The sequence below is a fragment of the Cavia porcellus genome, unplaced genomic scaffold (genome assembly GCF_034190915.1).
Source record: "Cavia porcellus strain 051 isolate PalLab524CR breed Dunkin Hartley unplaced genomic scaffold, mCavPor4.1 scaffold_10, whole genome shotgun sequence".
Lineage (NCBI taxonomy): Eukaryota > Metazoa > Chordata > Mammalia > Rodentia > Caviidae > Cavia > Cavia porcellus.
In genome coordinates this window covers 61,054,598-61,074,783 of record NW_026947493.1, presented here as the reverse complement: position 1 = coordinate 61,074,783, position 20,186 = coordinate 61,054,598, and the positions used below count along the sequence as shown (strand labels likewise).

At 36.4% G+C, this 20,186-nt stretch overlaps 2 protein-coding genes across 4 annotated transcripts in view; one reads left to right on the top strand and one right to left on the bottom strand.

Moving 5' to 3' along the window:
* The window catches only part of Cngb3 (cyclic nucleotide gated channel subunit beta 3), a 142,211-nt gene extending 139,496 nt beyond the window's left edge, over positions 1 to 2,715 (top strand). For both annotated transcript variants that reach the window (XM_063257530.1, XM_063257529.1), the window contains one exon: positions 2,260 to 2,715. In XM_063257530.1, coding sequence (XP_063113600.1) covers positions 2,260 to 2,517 — 258 coding nt within the window. In that variant the 3' untranslated portion in view covers positions 2,518 to 2,715. The remainder of the gene's footprint in view (positions 1 to 2,259) is intronic.
* Positions 2,716 to 13,452: 10,737 nt separating this feature from the next.
* Cpne3 (copine 3) overlaps positions 13,453 to 20,186 on the bottom strand; it is a 46,969-nt gene continuing 40,235 nt past the window's right edge. For both annotated transcript variants that reach the window (XM_005008240.4, XM_063257531.1), the window contains exon 16: positions 13,453 to 19,475. In XM_005008240.4, the coding sequence (XP_005008297.1) occupies positions 19,365 to 19,475 (111 nt within the window). In that variant the 3' untranslated portion in view covers positions 13,453 to 19,364. The remainder of the gene's footprint in view (positions 19,476 to 20,186) is intronic.

The window sequence follows — 20,186 nt, the reverse complement described above, 5'->3', positions numbered from 1 at the left end:
AGAAAACAAAATTACCATGGGTATACAACAGTATATGTACATATAAACACACATATAAATATATAAGCCATTTTACCAACATGGTGGTAAATATAACCACAAATATTATCTGTGTATACACAGATAATATTTACATGCATACCATGTGTATAATAGTAAAATTTATAACAGCTAAATGTTGGAAGCAGCCTATGTGCCTATCAATACATAATCAGTTAAGGAAAATGTATATATACATAATAGACCACTACTCAGACATAAAGAATGATATATCTCAGTTATTTGTAGGAAATTGGGTGCATCTTGAGATTATAATATTAACTGAAATAAATCAGACATATAGCATAAATATCACATGATTTTGTTTAGAGAAAAACTCAAAGTATAAATGATTTAAAAATCAAGATAAAATATAGATAATACAAAATGGATAGGGATCCTGACATACAGGAAAGAGGGGATGGCAAAGGGAAGTAAAAAGAATTAAGATGTGCTATGTAGATGGACCAACAGCCACAATAAAAGTAATCATTCTGTTCAACAAACATGCACTAATAAACATAAAAGAAGGTTAAAGAGAGAAATAACCTTACAGACTTACAGAGCTCATTCAGACTCTTTGTATGATAGATGAAGAAACTGAGGTCCAGGTTAATAAATTTGGAAAAGATCAGATTTATTTGCAACGCAAAAAGAAAATTACTACTCAATGTTCAGATTTAACATACTCACACTGAACTGCCTTCTAATTCACAGAAATGTAAAGAAATATTATTTTTTGTTTCTACATTTCTTTGATTTTTGCAAAAAACCTATGAAAGCAGATATTGAGAAACAGATATTTAACTTTTCTGAAAATAACCATCATGTTCTCTCTAAAATTATAAGAAATAGATAGCTGTAGACCTTTTACACCATGATTAAAGCATCTAGGTATGGGGCACACCTGTAAACATATCATTCAGAAGATTGAAGGAGAAAGATAGTAAGTTCAAGGCCAGCCTAGGTTACATAGGGAGTTCAAATTCAGCCTGTACTATAGGTAGAGTCTGACAGAAAATTGTGTACACACTTCTGAAGAAAATCCCGTACAAATATTTAAATACTAAATTTATTGAGATATCATGAGACTAATACAAGCCACCTTTGGCCCCTAAAATGACAAGAGGTGTTCAAAGTGGTAGCCATTGAGTTTCCAGACATTTATTAGTACAGCACACTGCTGCTTGGGTAAGCTTGGTCATTGAGATTGCTACACATGGTTTTTCAGTTTCTTCTCTAATGTGCAGCAGTGTAGTGGGCTTCCTGTGATCTATCACATCCTCTGGGGTCCCCTATATGAGAGTAACAGTAACACCATCTGTTAAAAAAACATCATACTATTTTTCTTTGAAGTGTGCATACTTTTTTTTACTGGCAAAGTCTACATGTAGTGGTACCCTGTCAAAAAGAATTTTTAAAAAAAGCAGATAGTATAGAGTCACTAACATTCAAGAGATTAAAATTTGTCTCTTTCTTTTCTTCACATACAACATTGTAGTGAGAATTACATATAGACTGTAAATCAAATGCTTCATTTGTACCAGCACACAAATCATAATTTTCAAAAAAGATATATGAGAGTAAAGACATATTTATATAAGTAAAAATGTTAAGATTCCAACTTTATCTGTACAGGTTTATTTTTTCAGCAAGTCTGTCTCAAAGTTACCCCAAGCACCTTTAGTAAAGAACATAACATATGTTCTTTATGATATATTATAAAGAACATATGTTATGTTCTTTACTATGAAGTTGCTATAGATAATACTAAATACAATAGGTTCAAAAGGGATAGCTCAAATACATATGTGACAAATGGAGAACATTGGATTTGGTTAATACTTTTTAAATTAAAAGATAAACATTTAAAATTTGATCTTAATTTTAAAGCAGAAATGTAAAAAGCAGAAACAAAAGTCCTAAGCATTGTATCTAGTAATTCTAGGAGTATAATGACCAATAAGAAAGAGAATTCGTTGGCAGGGACAAAAAATGTGACCTAGTCTAAAACTGTAAAATCAAAAACCTAACAGCTGCGCTCCAATCTCCAGCACACCAGAAAACTTAGTGAAATGACAGCTGGAAGCAGGACAGACGCGATTCCCCTAGTCACTTAACTCAGATGACCTTTGGCTTGGTCTTGACCGATACATGCTAGACAAAAGACTCCCTGTCCTTAATTATTCAACAGTAATTTCTTGTAACTGCTTCCTCCAGGAAATAAATGGAAATTCCAAAGGAGAAGGTAAAACAAAAGAAGATGAAGATAAAGGAAAAGAGCCAGCAGAGAAAACATTGGACAAGTCCAAAGATGAAGCAAGTCCTGTAATGGCAGAGGAAATGCCCCAGATGACTAGAAAGGCAGTTTTACTGCGAGAAACTACCCATCAGTCACTCATCATCAGCATGGCTCCTTCTGCTGAGACCAACGAGGAGGTGCTGACTGTAGAAGTCAAAGAAAAGTCTAAGCAATAAATGTTTGATTATCTCTAGATATAACCTAGCTAGTTCCTTAAGAGATTGTACCTAGGACTGTAGCGTAGCTTAATCAGGGAAAGAAAACATCCTTGCTGGGACCATTGAGAAACCATAGGCAAATCCCTAGCTTGGTTTCTAAGACTTATCTGACAGTGTAATTTTATGTACTTTTAATAAATAGATTATTAAAAACTATATCTATCCTCTATTGTCATTTGCTCTATGCAATTCCTATTTCTTCTAATTGTATGTAGTGTTTTTTCTCCTTCTGTGCTTTCCTGATGGTATTTCTCCTTTCCATTTTAATTAGCTTAGTCTTGGCTCTGATGTGACTTTTCTCTTGTATTTTTGTTGTGTGTAATTTCTGATATGGCAATGATATTCTTGGCTATATGTTCTAGGTACATGAATCTTGTCTTTTTACCTGGCAAACAGAAGAGATTTCAATAAAACACATCAAAATTCATTTAATTTCCATTCAGACAAGGATGCAGCTGGAACACAAAAGAAAAAGAGATCATGATTGAGAAACCTGATTTCCAGAACAGTTCATTGATGAGTACACAGTGTAACAAAATGTTGGAAAATCTGTCCCCTTTTTCAAAGAGATAAACTTTAATATTTTCCTTTCCTCCAGTTAAAAACGCAACCATCTTTCTAACTCCTCTGGCCCAACATGGTCAGACTATTTCCATCTTCACACCACCGGAAGTGACATTTCCCCAAATCTTCCTCAAGAGCTTACTTCATTCAAAAGGCACCAAATTGTAATGTCTTATTTTAAGCTTTAGTAAAAATGTGATGAGGCTAGGAAGGCAGATTGCATACATGTCACACTGACGTATCGCCACAATTTGCAGAACCTATGTGTATAGCTGTTTACGAAATCTCCAAGTTAATTAAGTGCACTTTAGGAAGTTGTCTTCATGAATCAGCTAGCATTAGCATAATTACCAAAGCTGCATGCTGTGAAGAGGCTAAAAAAGCCAGGCTAGTGTCGGAAGTTGTAATACATATAGAATTCCATTCTAATAAATTCCATTAGTGCATAACATCAAGTTCTGTATAATAAGGCTATTTTGAAGTCCCAGAAGATGTGCATTGTAGCAGCACTTTGCTGAGAGGATTCTAACAAACTATATTAGCCAAAAAGCCTACAACACAGATGCAGTCAGCAAGCCATAAACAAATCAGTTTTTATAACAAAATGTGTCATTTGGTAGAACTACTATTTCTAAGACAATATTTGAGTATCACAAAATATGACCAATTGTACAAAAATTGTTTGGTGTTTTCCAGGACTTAAGGGAGTATGGACAAATTTCTGAGTAGCACTTACTTAGTAAATGGAAGTCTGTATCTAGAAAGAATGATTACAAAGCCCAAGAAGAGTCTGATAATGAGAAAAAAGGAAAAAAAAGAATCTTGAATTTGTAAACACCCTATACCTTATAACTTTTCCAAATGCAAATTAAAGTATGACACCATTGAAATTTATGTTCTTCCTCTGTTGCTTATTTCTCCTCCCAAACTATCCTCTTGCAGACAATATCATCTTATTTCCAATCCATAAGACTAAAGGATAAGAATCTTCAAGAGTTCTATCATAGTTTATATGGTATCACCAAATACTTTTTCTAATCTTTCTAATTATCCTTTTCAACTCCAATGCTAACACTCAGGACATATTTCTTTTCAGTCCAAATAATCCATTGCTCACCTATAATCGTTCTAATAATTAGTCTAACTTCTCAATCCTTTTCCCTTAGGAAAATCAAGACTTTCTGAAACATCCCTTTTGACCATGTTACCTATATGCCCAGGGATTGTGCTATTAGGATTCTTCAGAGATTTAAAAAAAAAAAAAAAAAAAGAGGGCTTTAGATTCAGACTGGAGCTACAACTGGCTTTCCTGGATCTCTAGTCTGTACAGGGAAGATTGTGAGACTCTTTATTGCTCATAATTGCATAAGCCAATTTATTACAGTACATATTTGTATATATGAGATTTATTATATATTTTAATAGAGACTTGTGATATATTTTGTATTACAGATAATACAGATAAAAGAGATTTATTATTGGGAATTGGCTCCTACAAATTATGATGGCTGAAAAGCCCCATGATCTTTAATCTGCAACACAAAAGGCACAAGAGAGCTAGTAGTATATAGTTCTCATCTGAGTTCAAAGAAATGTGGACCAAAAAAGCATAAATTTGAGTCAAAGTTAGAAGACTAACATCCCAGCTCAAACTGGCAGGCAGAAAGACTGAACTCTTCTGCCAGCCATTTTTGTGGTCTACTCAGGCCCTCGACAAATTAGATGATGCCCACCCACACTGGGAAAGCATCTGTTTTATTCAGTGTACCAATTCAAACACTGACCTCATCCAGAAACGCCCTTGCTGACATATCCAGATATGTCTATCTTGGCACCCACTGGACTTGTCAAGTTGATACACAAAATTAACCATCACACTAGTGCAGCTCTTACCAACTAAAGCTCACACAAATTTAGTTACCCCAATGCCCTGAACTCAAACTTGTTTCCTTGCTTCCTCTGTAACTACCACCTGTCCTTCCTCTGACGTTGCTCATACATGATGGTCTCTATCACTTACCTCTTTCTAAAGCTTTCAAATCAGTCACTTTTTCTTTTTCCCAACTGCCTGTAAAGGCAACCTATAATATTCTCTTTCAAGGAATTATCATTTGCGCTTTCAGGAAATAGTAGTACAGAACTCTATTGTCTAATTTATGCTTAATTATAAATCATTTATGTTATTTATAAATATTACCAGGGCAAAGACTAACTCTCATGCTTTACTTATATAACAACAGAAAGTTCAGTTTTTAAAAGAAGAGAAAACATCAATTGGAAATTCAAATATGAAACAAAGCACTGCATAGTTAACATATAAAAGATACTTTACACTCAAAGAAATACAAACAGAAACAAAAATAGAATACTTCATTATACTCATCAAATTGGAGAACACTGGAAAGCAGAAGATATACCAAATTCTAGCAAAATGGGAACTTCTATCCTGACAATACTTAGAAAAATCCTGGCAGTACCCATGAGGATACAGCAGTACCACTTCTGTATTTATATCCAAGAAATTCCTCCAGGAGGCTTCAGAGGAAATGAATGAGGACAGACAGCATTATGTGTAAACAAAGGAACTGGAGGCAACTCTGGTTACCTACCTCTAGGAAAATAGCAGAAGCAAAATGGTGTGTGGAAGTGTGCGTGTATTTGTAAGGTGGAGTTCTATTTAGAAGTTAGAAGCAATGAATTAGATTTACGTATAGCAACATAAATGGATGTTGTCCAAATACTGGGTGGAATTTTTAAAAAGTAAAAAGACAGATTTTCCGTAATACTATGTATGCATATTTTTATAAGTTTCATCTGATAAAGATCATCAGGAAACCAGGCATGGTAGAATATGCCTGTAATCCCTGTTACTTGGAAAACTGAGGCCAAGGAATATAAATTGAAGGGCAACCTGAGCAACTGATAAAAAGTAAAAAGGGTTGAGGAGGTAACACAGTAGGGGGGGTGCCTCCCTAGCATGTACAAGGCCCTGAGTTCAACTCCCAGTACTGGAGGGAAAAAATTAGAAATAGAATTGCAGACTGATAATTGTCAAGTTTACTAATTTGCTGCAACAATTGAGACTATTCTCCAAAAGAAACACGGGTGTCCCACCATACACAGGGAAGGACAAGGTGTTACAGGTCTTGGGGAAGGGTACAGGTTAAAGTGTAAAGGCAGTGATGTTTTTGCAGACTCAAATTAAAGCAAGACTATACATAAAGTAGTTAACATCCAACCTTGGTTCCTAGTCCAAGGAACCACCTCAGGATCCTGTTTCCTTGGTAACTACTATGGTAAAAGAAACTGAATGTTGTTTCCAGAAACCTTTATCTGAAGTTGTACCCCAGCTGCTTTTCTGTGTCAAAATGACTCAGACCCTCCACACAAATGCAGATTGTTTCAGTCTCGCTGATAAGATTTCAAATAGGAAAGTTTCTGACAATCTATGATTTTAGGAAACAAGGTTTCTTGACACTAGGTGGTTTTTTTTTTTAACTGCTTAACAAAGGCTTTTACAGTTTCAAGATTTCAAATATACACAAAATGCTAATGTGTTTTTTGAAAATATATATATGCCAGGCACTTACCGAGCATCATACATAAAGCCCTGTGATTGATTCCCACCATTAAAAAACAACAATAACAACAACAAAAAACAGTAGGGGGGGAGTACATCTACTTCAGGAAAAGAAAAACTTGTACAAATATTTTAGTACTAAATTTATTGAAACATCATGAGATTAATACAAGCTACATTTGGCTCTACAATTATAAGAAGTGCTCAAAGTGGTGGCCATGAGCTTCCAAACATCTATTAGCACAGCATACTGCTGCTAGGATAACTTTGGTCATTGAGATTGCTACATGCTTTTTCAGTTTCTTCTCTAAGGGCCAGCAGTGTGGTGGGTTTTCTGTGATATACCACATCGTCTAGCATCCCTCATATGAACCTAACCACTGAATTAGATTTGGTTCTCCAGAACTGACAGAAAATTTCCTTTTGGTGAAGTCTCCAATCTGTGACATTTTAATATGGCAGTGGTAGCAGACAGATGCACTTAATTTCATGAACGATGGTGGAAAAAAGCTGTTAGAGAAGGAGGAAAGAGAGGGAGTGGTATAACATGGATGAGAAGTACATCACGGGGTCTCAATAGGCAGTGACAAAAGAAGTCATGGAGGTGTAAAATCACAGGTGTCTGAGCAGCACCACAGTGGAAATTTGTGTGTGTGTGTGTGTGGTACCAGGGATCGAACTCAGGACCTCACACTTGCCAGGCAGGTGCTTATGTCAATGAGCTAAATCCTCAGCCCCTTTTAAAAATTTTTTTTTTTTTTGGTACAGGGACTGAACTTACAACCATGCACTTGCAAGGCAGGGGCTTATGCCACTGAGCTAAATCCATGGCTTTTCACAGTGGAAATTTTGAATTTCAGCTTCAGATTTATAATTTCATTAGATAAGCACATCACAAACAGCAAGTTCTCTACAATCTGACTATAGGGCATCACAGGAGTTGAAATCTGAATTCATCACTTCCATAGATGATGACAGATCTTAACAACCTCATTATTTTTCATAAAACCCCAGAACACTATTGTCCTCTGGTTCCAACTGGGCTCCAAGCCTAAAACCCACTCTAGATAATATTAATTTACAGAAAATCAAGATGTGAAATTTTGACACACAGAAATAATAAACATTTAAGTGGAAAATGGTAATGACTGATTTGATCATTACATTTTATAAACACTTTCATATTATCACTGCACCCCATAACATGTATAATTATTAAAATTAGTCATTTTAAATGCTTAAAATTGAAGACAAATGGCAAATACACACATAACCACATCCAATTATTTTTAAATCTTTAGCTGAGGACTTAAAAACTCCTGAAATAGTACACAAAGCTTTTCTTTTCCTCACCCAGATCTGCTCAAAGCATGGTTCCTTCATCTTCCAACACTGTATCATTAATTTTAAGTCTCAATGCTACCAACAATGTCTTCCAAACACTTTTGGTGCAGAAGACCCACTCAACTCCATCACCACTCTTCCCAAGAACAGACAGTCTAGATTCCTGAGGCAGACTGGCTTCCAAGCATGGTACTATATTGTAATCCCAAATACTGAGTACAGTTATCCAAGTATTGTAATCCCTTTTCTAGTCTTCCTCACAATCCAAAAAGTTATATTTATAATCCCATTGAGTTGTTATTGGAATTCCAGCAAGTTATTTCCACTCTACCACCTCCAATGCAACCCACAGCAAGAATAAAGATACCAAGACAAAAGTTAAGGACAGCCAAGGGTTCCTAAATCCAATCCCCATGAGGATGTGCAGATGGAGGCCCTGATCCAAGGTCTCTCGCAGAATTTACTATCTTGTAAAGAAGCCAGTGACTAGAGTATGAGTGACAGTGAGGATGACAGGAACTACATGGGTAACTTGACCTGTCTAGTCAGGTAATGAGAAAAGCATCTCTGCAAAATGCAAAGATAAAGATATGCAGAAGGATCAATTTGCATAATTCAATTACGGTAGGAACTGAATTGTTTTTGGTGGCTGTTGCTTCAGTTTCTGATATGTAAAATTTTGTACTCTGGTGAGTCATAGCCTTTTTACCTTGAGGCTCATACCTAGCTGACATTCCTGGAGTTGACTGGCTCTACTATCCTGCTGTGGTCATATCTTCTATAGAGAGCACCATGTGAGGTAACAGGAGACTGATGGCTTTAAAGATTACATACCAGTACCTTGCTAGCCTTATTTGCAATGCTTAAGCCAGTTGAAGAGAAAAGGAAATACCGGAGTCAGCTCTGTACATATTAGTATAAGAAAATAAGTCTCAGTATAATCAAAGTTTCAGCAATTGCTCTGCATTCAAATTGTCTCCCATAGTTTAGGTTAGCACTGACATTCTTCCCTACAGATGCATGGTCCCCTGATTTTCTTAAACAGTTTGCTCTCCAGGGAATGCAAACTAAACCTACATTAGTTTAAGCCAAACACCTTCAATGCAAAATATTTACATTACTACTTAAATGTCAGCTGCTAATGTCTGAACACACTAAGGGAGAGTTTGAGTTCTCATACTTTTTATCATATTTTAAAATATCATATTTTTAAACAGGATATTTTTAATAAGCAACATAACATGAAGAAAACTTCACATATTTTTAAAAAGGCAAAAAATAAGTCCCCCATAATAAAGTTTCAGAAAAGTTCAAAGTAATAATAGCTAGCATTCATATAGCAGTTTGGATATTAAAGATCTATGTGTTAAATGCTTGGTCCCCAAAATTGTGTTACCAGGTGGAATCTTCAAGAACTGAGGCCTGTAGCAGGGGGTGCAGTACAGGGGTAGAGCATCTAGCAAGTGTGAGGCCCTAAATTCAATCTCCTTACCAAAAAGTAAAGTGGGATTTAGTAGGTGTCTTTATTGACAGTGTAACCTCAAAGGGTCTGTGAGACCCTGGCCACTCCTTGTTCTTTGGTACACTTCTCAGCCATGAAATGAATGGTTTTGCCTATTTGTATGCCCACACTATGATGTGCTGCCTTAACACAGTCCCAACAGCAACAGGGACCATTGATCATGGACTGAAACCACCAAAACTGTTAGCCAACCTGACTCTTCGCTTTATAAATTGATTATCTCAGTAGTTGTTATAGTGAAAAAATTGACCAAACACATGTACTATGTGCCACTACAATCTAAGTATTGTATTTCTATGAACCCATTTGCTCTTCATGATAGTCCCATAAGATGGTCATTATTTTTATCATCTCATCTCCATTTTCCAGATGAGGAAAATGAGCTAGAGTAATCATTAACTCACCCGATGTCTCTGTGAATGCAAAGATTTCCATGTTAAGAAGTTGGAAAGGACTCTGCATTCCACAAAGCCTGCTCATGGTCACAAATAGCTTCTAAAGACCACAGAAACAATGCAGAAAGAGTCCAGGCAACCACTTGGAGACAAATGATACCCCATGAGCCAACTTACCAGAGCTGTAATTCACATGAATGTAAGTGTACTTTGTCTTAGGGCTGAACCACCAAGATTTATGCAGGATATTGATATTTCAAATTCCTAGCTGGGTTGGGAGGGGGCATCCTCTATTACTTTAGCCAGATAATAGGCAAGATGACTAAAGAATTAGGTCACTAAAGAAACCATGGAAGGGCAGGTCACTAGTGTTTAGCACATCAAACATTACATCATAAATCCCACCACCTTTATCTTGGCCAGATCAAAATTCATGCATCCAGAGGTCCCCAACGATAAAGATTGAGTTTCTTCTTAATACATTTTCCTTCCTCTTTTACTACTGCTCATATCTCTTTCTTTTGGACTCCCTATAGCCCATGTTCATTAATCATTTGACTAACCAACAAGCAGTCTACTGACTATCTAGTAGAAGATGCATAAATGCATGAAATGTCTTCTCCCAACCCTACCCAGCTCTGCTCTCAAAAACCAATCATCAAAAATACTGTGCAGAATGAGCTGATTAAAAGGTGCCTCCTGTAAGCTCTGCAGAGGAAGAATGAGAGAGCCAAGAGTCACTTAGCAAAGGACCTACATTAAATGGTTAAAGATGCAAAAGAACATCTATTTATAGAATTGAATTTTTTTTCTATGGGCACAAATGTTTATTTCAATAATCAATTTTCTCTGATTCAGTGCAATCATCTTCAAACGTTACTTCTGTAAAACTAAGTACCAAAATTACCTATTACTTTCATCTGTGGGCCTCAAAACACAATACAACCTATACACCATTCTCTAGCCTTAGAAAAAATGACCAGCTCAGGGCTGGGGTATAGCTCAATGGGAGAGCATTTGCCTATCATGTGCTAAGATCCTGGGTTCAGTTCCCAAAACACCAAGGGGAAAGGGAAGCTCAACTCTGCTTCACGTTGTCAGAGTCTATCAATTTGCTTTTTTTGTTAACTGCAACTCAGTGACATAAAATAGCATTCTCTTACTGACTTATACTTCTCAATGTTGCCGATTCGGGCTGAAATCAGTTAATGTCCAGTCCTATCTGGCTAACTTATGATCCGTAGTCAGCTGCTATACTGACTGGTGCTGACTGGACTGGGACAGCCTCGGATGGGATGGGATGGTATGGTTGTCTAATCCATGTGACTTCCCATTCTCCAGGCCAGGCTTGCCTAGGCCTGGAAGCTACACAGAGTTCAAAGAACAAGGCTCTGGGATTCGAGGCTCAAAACTGGTGTATCATTACTTATACCACATTCTTCTAGCCAAAATCAGTCAGAGGCACAGATTCAAGGAGTGCAGAAATAAATTCTGGTTCTTAATAGGAGGACTACAAATTAATATTTCAAAGGAGGTAGACCCAGAGATGGCAATTTGTCACCCAGATAGAGTTGTCAGTACAATACTGGGCCCCAGTTACTGAACAATTTGGGCTACAGATATGCCCTTTGCCATATTTGGAACACGTCTATACTAAAAAGTATTCTTTGTTTATCTGACATTCAAATTTACTTTGATGTCTTACATTTTTGCTTGCTAAATCTTGCAAACTATGTCAAAAAATAAGCAAAATCCTTCTCTAGCTAAAACTTGGAATGATTTAAAGTATAAAATTTCACCAAATGTTGCTTTAGAATGGCCGAAAGCTCTAAGTATACCCAAAGGAAGGAGGAATTTGGTACTTTCTCTGCAGTTTACAGACCATTCTGGCTTAATACCGATATAAAACAGCCCTAAAATAGTATATAATAGATTGTTTTCAATTATGTAGTAGGTAAAAATTTGCTATGCTGAACACCAGTAAGAACTTACACTTTCTGTAATTTAGGACTGCTCAGTATTTGCAATTATTCTTTTACTTTCCTATGAGGAATACATTGAATCTTTAGTAGATATTAATCATTATGCTGCTCTGGAATTTATTATAACTCATCAGACAAAAGATACTTGAAATACATGTTTTAAGTACCTAATCCATAACACTGCAGTAAAATTTGATGTTTTCCTCTTTGAGTTTTTATGATTGTCTATACTTTTTCTACTATAACTTTAGTGAATAGAACTGATAGTGCAAAGGTCAAATAAATGTGCATCATTATGCAACACAACTTGACATTTCTAGATAGTAACTTCCTTAGATGAGGATGGGGAAACATACCTGAAAGGCCACAGCCCTCTTACTGTCCCTGTGCACCTCTAGTCATCTTGCCATGACACAGTGATTTGCCATGAATTTATGAGAACTCTCTGCTGAGAATCCTAATATGGAATTTAGCACACAAGGCACATTAAGCGTTATTAAGCAGGTGTGAGGTGCAGTTTCTTGCATCTAACTTTAAATAAACCAGACTCTGTTGTTTATAACAGAATTATAGATTTTAAAACAAGGTACACCAACTATAGCAGAGTCGAGGGTCCCGAGGTACCACTGTGCATTTCAAGATCACAGACTAACTTCATAAAAGTAGCATCTACCAAAAAAAGCTTTTCAAATAAGCACATATTTTAAGAAAGATAAGTAGGGAGAAATTAGAATACTTCCCCAAATTATGTATTTCATTATTTTAAAAATATTTTATATATGTTAATTTGTTTTATTCATACTATTAGTTTATCCTAGATAGTGGAAAATAAAATTTTATGTTATTATCTGTTTGAGTTTTTTGTAAGATTCTTTTTGGTTTATGCATTATACTCTGAGTAGCTATACTGGACATAATGTTACACAGTATAATAACTATTATTCTCTATTTTGTTATAAATTTTTCCATAAAATAACAGGTTTCATAGGGTCAAATGATGATCAAGTTTGCCATGATAGACCATATTCATATTCTTTTATTATTGTTGTTGTTACCAGGAATCAAACTCAGGACCTTGCACTTGCCAGGCAGGTACTGTGCCACTGAGTTATATCCTCAACCCCATACTTATATCCTTAATCTGAAAAGAAAGCTTCAGATTTAGCTTGTCCTCCACAAAGAGACTAATCACAGATTTCACTCGGATATTACACATGCAAAAATGAGTAAGGAGATTTAGTTTAGGGTTATGGTCTCACTGTACTAAACTATTTTCCTTAATCCACTCTACTTGCCTACTTCACACCACTGAAAACAGCCTCTGTTGCTGGCTCTTCTTACAATACTGAAGGCAGCCTTCAAATCCCAGATAAATGTGAAGACATCCTCGCAGACCTTCTCACTGCCTCGAATGCTCTTTGTATGGAATACAAAATCTCCCACTCTAAGCTTCCATATTTATTCACATTAATTAACCTCTTTATTTGTGCACTAGAACATGCTTCATTTGTTCTTTTTTTTTTTTTTTTTTTTAGTATCTGCTAAGGAACGCATACTACTACATGCCCAGGTCTTTTCTAGGCTCTAGGGATAAAGCAATGAGCAGACAAAATCCCCAGCTGATCAAAACTCACATTTTAGAGAGTTAAGGACCAATAAATAAGTAAAATCTAAAAACAAAAATGAGGGATTGAAAGTATTAGGAAAGAAGTTTTACTTTAATAAGGAAATCGCAAAGGCCTCATAGGATGATCCTTGGATACAGGGATGCAGGAGACGAAAAAGCAGAGAAATCAAGTAACTTGGAGTTTTCAGAAAAGGCAACAGCTAGTGCAAAGGTGTAAGCCAGGACTATCCTAGCACACTCAGTTAAGGGCAAGAAAGCCCCTGTGGTGCAGCAGAATGACCATGACAATGACTAGTAGGAAGTAAATTCAGAACAGGAGTAGGAGGAGCCATGTCATGAGAAACACTGAAGTTGGTAGGGTTAGTGGACTGAAGGCACTAAGCAATAACACTTGGTTAAGAGTTGTGCTAGAGAGAGATGGAAAACAAAGTACTATTGGAAAATGGAATACTGTACTTAAAATCAAGATTATGGAGAAGGGTTTGTTAATGATAAGATATAGGATATGACCTTTGGAGAGAGAGCTGAGGTAGAGAACCAAATTCCTGTAAAACACAATAGGGACTGATCTAATGAGTGAAATTCAAACCTGGCAAAGCCCAGATAGGGGAGTTGATGACCACCTTCAGGTGTCTGATCACACTTGTTAGAGATCTGAATCTTGGTCTATTTCCAAATTGAGGGAGAAGGGAAAATTTATCTCACAGCAGAGGGAACCCAAGGTAAGCATGAAGCCTGGTGGTAGAAGATCAGAAAGAAGAAAGAACTTTCACTTCACAAGGCTGCAAAGGAAGTAATGTCCTTCAGGAGAACATTACAAGTGGAGGGATTGCAGAGCACACTGATATAAGTAACAAATGACCCAGTTCCCAGAGGCAGAGGGAAAGGAGTGTGGGCAAGAAAGCGAAGTGGAAAACAAAAAAAAAGAAAGAGAGGTGGGATATTAGAGTCAGAACATATATGATAGAGGAGAGGTGCCATATAGGTTAGAGTAAAGACGCCAACTCTGCCTGGATCTTGGCTCTTGTAAGGCCTGGCAGGAATAGTTCTGGTGGTTACAGGACAGCAAGGGGCAGTAGTTAAGAGCTGGGGAGGGAAGCAGAACTGTCTTTCCATGGGCAGCATCTGAGGCCTCGAAGGTGCCAGAAGCCAACATAACAAACAATCATACTCCAACCATAAAGGAGTTGCCATTTCTGTGCTGTTTTGTCATCAGATACTGTTCCTTTTCCATATTAGACCATAAGCTTCAAAGCCAGAACTTCTGTCTTTTTTAAGTCCCCCTGTTGAATGTTTGTGCAAGAAACGAGATGGTCTTCTCTATGAGAACCCCCTATAGCTCTCCAACTCCTGAAATTCCTCTGAGTCCAGCTCTGGAACACCTGGTACTTCTATATGTCCCAGTACTTTACAAGTCTACTGAAGACAGTTTTCCTGTTCAAAGCTGTGAAGAGTCAAAATTTTGCTTATAATGATATCTCACTGATCATTTCTTTTTAGGGAGAAAAGAACCAATAGCTGAGCCAAAGTGTGATTCTCTAAGGACAGTGCAACCTCCTATGATTTTTTTTTTTTTTGAGAATTTGATCAAATGTAGGGGTGATGATCTTGCTATCATAAAGGGTCTGGCAATCCCATAAATCTGTGTTATCAATAAGTATGAGTCAGCTTAGTGATAAGGAAATAAGGAACTGATGAGATATGGGCATAACAGATGAGCTGATATGCAGGCAGGTTTGTGGGAAGAAAAGCAATGAATTTGGAAATAAGACCAAGAATCAGGTCCTTAGCAAAGTGTGTGATCAAAAACCTCAAAGTGATGATCACCAGCTCCCCCATCTGGATGTCACCAAAGCAAAGCCACTAGACTTAATTTCGCCCACAGTGTCCCTGTGAACTGAGTCCCTCTGACTACCCTGACATGCAAGTCCTCCCAACCCCTATAACATTTCTCAAGATTACAAATATGGTCACATCATTTCTTTCTTGAAACCTACTCAGTTGCACGAAATCTGAACTCCCTTACCTGCCCCCGGTGCTCCCACCCCAACCCAGGATGCCGACCCTACCAACCACTACTTATACTTTCCCTCTGACAATATGTATCAGATTCAACCTTATTTCCATTCCTAAAACATTCAGCTCCATATTTGCTGTTTACCTGACATCTTTATGTAATTTTAACCCTCTCCACTAGCTAACCTTCAGGTCTTAGCTTACAGGCTGTATCCTCAGAGAAGGGTTCCTTGCCTCCTTGGTGGGCTAGACCTCTTACTCTGCTGTCCCACACACTGGCCACAATGTCTCTCTGATGCTTTATCTTTTCTCCTGCTTATTAGAGCATTATGTCAATGAAAGTAGCAACTTTGGATGCCTTTTGCAATACCTCCATTTCCAAAGCCCTGCCCTATAAATGCAACATAAGAGAAGAAATTAAACAATTTTTTTAAAAGTTAAGCAGATATCCTGTCATTCTTAACATGACTGATAGAATGGAAATACTTTATTTTTTAGAACATTCCCCCAGGCCCCCAGAAAGTGTCGTGTAATTTGGTAAATATGTGTAATTTAGTAAAATATTATATATACTTTAATATATAATAGGCCTCATAAGTACTCTACTCATCTTATACTATGAACTAACCCCTCTGCAAATTGTATTGAAATTGACTTGCTAGGGCTGGGGATTTAGCTTAGTGGCATAAGCGCCTACCTTGCAAGCAGGCAGTCGTGAGTTCAATCCCTGGTACCGATAAAAAAAAAAAAAAAAAAAAAAAAGATCCACCAAAACACAACAACAACAACAACAACAACAAAAAAAAAGAAATTAGACTTGCTATTATAACAGAAGAGATGGAAATGTTAAGAGGTGATTAGTACATGAGGGTTCTGCTCTTCTAAAGGGATTAATGATGCTATTCAAGAGCAGGTTAGTTACTATGAAAGTTCCTGATAAAAAAGTTGCGTTTGGCTCACTTTCCTCTGTCTCACATTTGCTCACTTGTTTTTACCTTGGCATGACACATACAGTGTGATCAAAAAATATGGTAAATTCTTGGGGGGGTTAATTACATATTGCCATTAATCGTTTCTCAAAATATTCTTTATTCTGAATGTCCTTAGTCTATTGTTTTTGCCACTTTCTGAAATGGTTTTGGAAATCACTGGCCCGACTGCCTTGATATCCTGAATCAATTCAAAACACTCACCTGATAGTCATTTGAGCCAGAAGTCATCTGTGCCAGGCCTGTTGAAGGAAGTGGGTGAGGACTCCTGGGATGTTTTTATGAGCCTGTCATTTGTTGGACAGCGCTTAGGAGCACCATTCACTCTATTTCTTTTTATCACATCTCATTAAGGCACTTAAGAAAGTGGCAAGATCAATGGGATAAGTGTGTTTGAAGCAAAGGGTAGTATTTTGAGAAGATTAATAGCAATGTCCTTAATTATGATAGTTTTTTAAAAATGTAAACATGCATTGTATATTTCGATCACACCTTATAGCACAGCAGACCTCACAAAGTACTTGGATCATTTCATTGAATTTCTCAGCCTCTATTATTTATAAATTACCTACCGTGGTATTTTGTTATAATAGCAGAAAATGGATTAAGATATTTAATTTCTATCTTACTGTTTTGGAATATGTAGAAAATAAAAATGAAAACAAGACACAATTGTGTCACATCAAGAAATAACTTTATCCAAAGGGAATTTGCATATGGAAAACACATTTAACATCAATTCATATGAGTAAGTTTTTATATGTACTATCATTATAACATACATAAAAACTCAATATAATCTCTCACAATTTCTACTGAGGTTCTGGTTTACTTTATATATGTCATTTCCATTAAAAAAATAGAAAAACTGAAATGGCTTTCTAGAAAATACAAAATGAAAATGGTAAAGGATGTCAAATTGCAGCATAAACAGCAAGGAAGGCCCCGAATTTACTCTGGAAAGGCTGCTAAGGAACTACCCAAAGTGAGCAGCTGTAAATCCCTGATCAGTCTCTAAATTTTTAACAGTCTTACAATTTCAACTCTCACCACAAGGTAAGGTGACTAAACTAGTGGCTCTCCTATTTTCTCAGTATGTGCATGCGTGAGAACTCCAGGCACCATCACCTTAATAATCATTTGTAATACCTGATTACATGAAGGGTGAAAATCCATTTGGTTATTTGTTCTTTAAATTCATTTCAAGATTGAATGGCACTTGAATGAATGGTGGCATAACAGAGGAAAAAAGATGACGTTAGTATAAAGCAGCATATGATGAGGATAAGTATTAAAACTAAACATTTTAGGACCGAGGATTTAGCTCAATGGCACAGCACCTGCCTAGCAAGTGTAAGGTCCTGAGTTCAATTCCTGGTACCAAAAAAATAAAACATAAAAACATAAAGGGAACTGAAATAACAACATCTGAGACAATAAAAACTCCAAATGAGGAACAATGATCAATTTCTTCTCTACTGATGATGTTAAAATGACTTGTCAACTAGTGAGCCACACTATTAATAGAGGGCTGGAGACATAACTCAGTGATAAGAGTAAGGTTCTGGGTTCAATTCCCAGTACCAAAAATAAAATTAAAATTTAAAAAGGATATTATAACCACTCCCAAGTTTTTTTTGTTGCTATTGTTTTTAACTTATACAGCTTTTAAGCTTAATAGTATACATTCCAGACTTAGGAAACAGCATATTACTAAAATGTAAAAAGGGCCTGTGGTTAATAGATAACCAGTATAATGAGTTTGAAAATCAGACAAAAACCATTTTTTTTAAAAAAAAAGCAGAAAATATCTAAATCAGTACAAGTCAATATATGGAACCTTAGCAGGAAAAATATAAAACTACTATTTCAAAAAAATAGGTAAAGTCACTTATTAAAGAAAATGGAATGAAAATTTTCACCTTATGTGTTTGGTCCTCATAGTATCCTGGACAAAGCAATCTAAGCATTTGACCACACCACAATCAAAATAAACTAAGGAAGAATCTGACACAATCTATGCACCTGCAATCTATGCCTCTACAGAATCCTGAGTATCATGTTCAGTTAATGAAAAGAAAAGCCAATTCTGACCATGTTTACAGTATTCCACAAAAAAGCAAAAAACTCTAGAAAGGCAAGCAAACATGGCATACATGAGATTTTTACTTGTTGACTGTATATTTAAACATGGAACAATTACCTTTCCTTTTCAACAAATCTCATGTGAGTGCAAGATGCTTTGTAACTGTGCAGCATTCAAACTGCACAAAAAAATCTGGTGCCAGGCACAGGTAGCTTTTACTCCAAGAAAAAAGGCTGAACATCGAGTTATAGGAACAAATTCAATATTATTTAACAAGAAGCTTTCTCAATCAATAGTATGGGTGTTAGCTTAAAAAACATTTACAAGGTACAAAGTATAGCAATAGTGAAATACTTCATCCAAACAATTTTTCACTCTTTCTGTCAAACATTTAAAAATGGCATTTTCATCATATAAAGGAAACAAAAATCAGTTTTCCCTACACCAGGTTTTAATCTGAACGACCTCACTGCAATTACTGTAAATTATGAGCAATCGCTGGACTGACTGGCAAAGATGGAATTGGCACTGTCCTTCTCAAAATAGTAAGCTTTAAACAGATAAAGTCATAAAGAATCAGGTTTACATTATAAATGCAGAGGATAAAATATACAAAAAACAATAGATACATGATTTTATGTAAGAGCTGGTATTGTTTCCTGGCAGCATAACAATTCTGTTGAAGTGGTAACAGCTCTTTTTATTTCGTGGCTGGGTTCCTGGGAGGAAGGAGTTTGTATGTATTGAAGTAACCCACCACCTGCTGGGGAATCTCCGCCAAGACACACTGAGCAAGCGCTTCTTTTGGAGCCTTGAGAAAAACAAAAACCAAAGTGTCTATTAGCAATGAAAAATTACTGGCTTTCTGATAAGACTAGGAGTACTTCAATAGCTGTAAATAAAGGCTTAATTCACTTCCTGCTCTTGTATCTCAGAATAGTCTATGAGGCACGGAATAAGCAAAGCAATCAGTGCTACTTACCATCATTATTATTGATACCTGCTCAAGTTTTCTTGAGCAAGCCTTTTAACGTTTGGGGATTTTGTTTTTAAATGTGAATATTTCATTGCATGGTATTTTAAATTTCCTATTTTGAAATAATTATGAACTCACAACAAGTTCCAAAAATGGAAGTCCTATATACTCTCCACCCACTTTCTTCCAAAAGTAACATACAACTATAGTACAGTAACAAAACCAGGAAACCAGCATGGTCCCATCCCAGTCCTTCTTCAGATTCACTAGTTTTATGTGCAGTCCCCAAACGTGACATGAGTGTGTGTGTCACAAACATGTGCTGCATGCATGTATAAGTGTGTGTAGCTCTATGCAATTCCATACTCTGTTGGATATGTATAAAAAAATCAAGATACGAAGAGTTTCACCATCACTAAGATCCTTAACACCACCACTTTATAGTCTCACACATCTAGGCTACCTTCCCATTGCTACGGGAATTGTAAACTGGAATGACTGCTCTGGTAATGTCTGACTGTTGCTTTATTTTTAATTATGCAACTA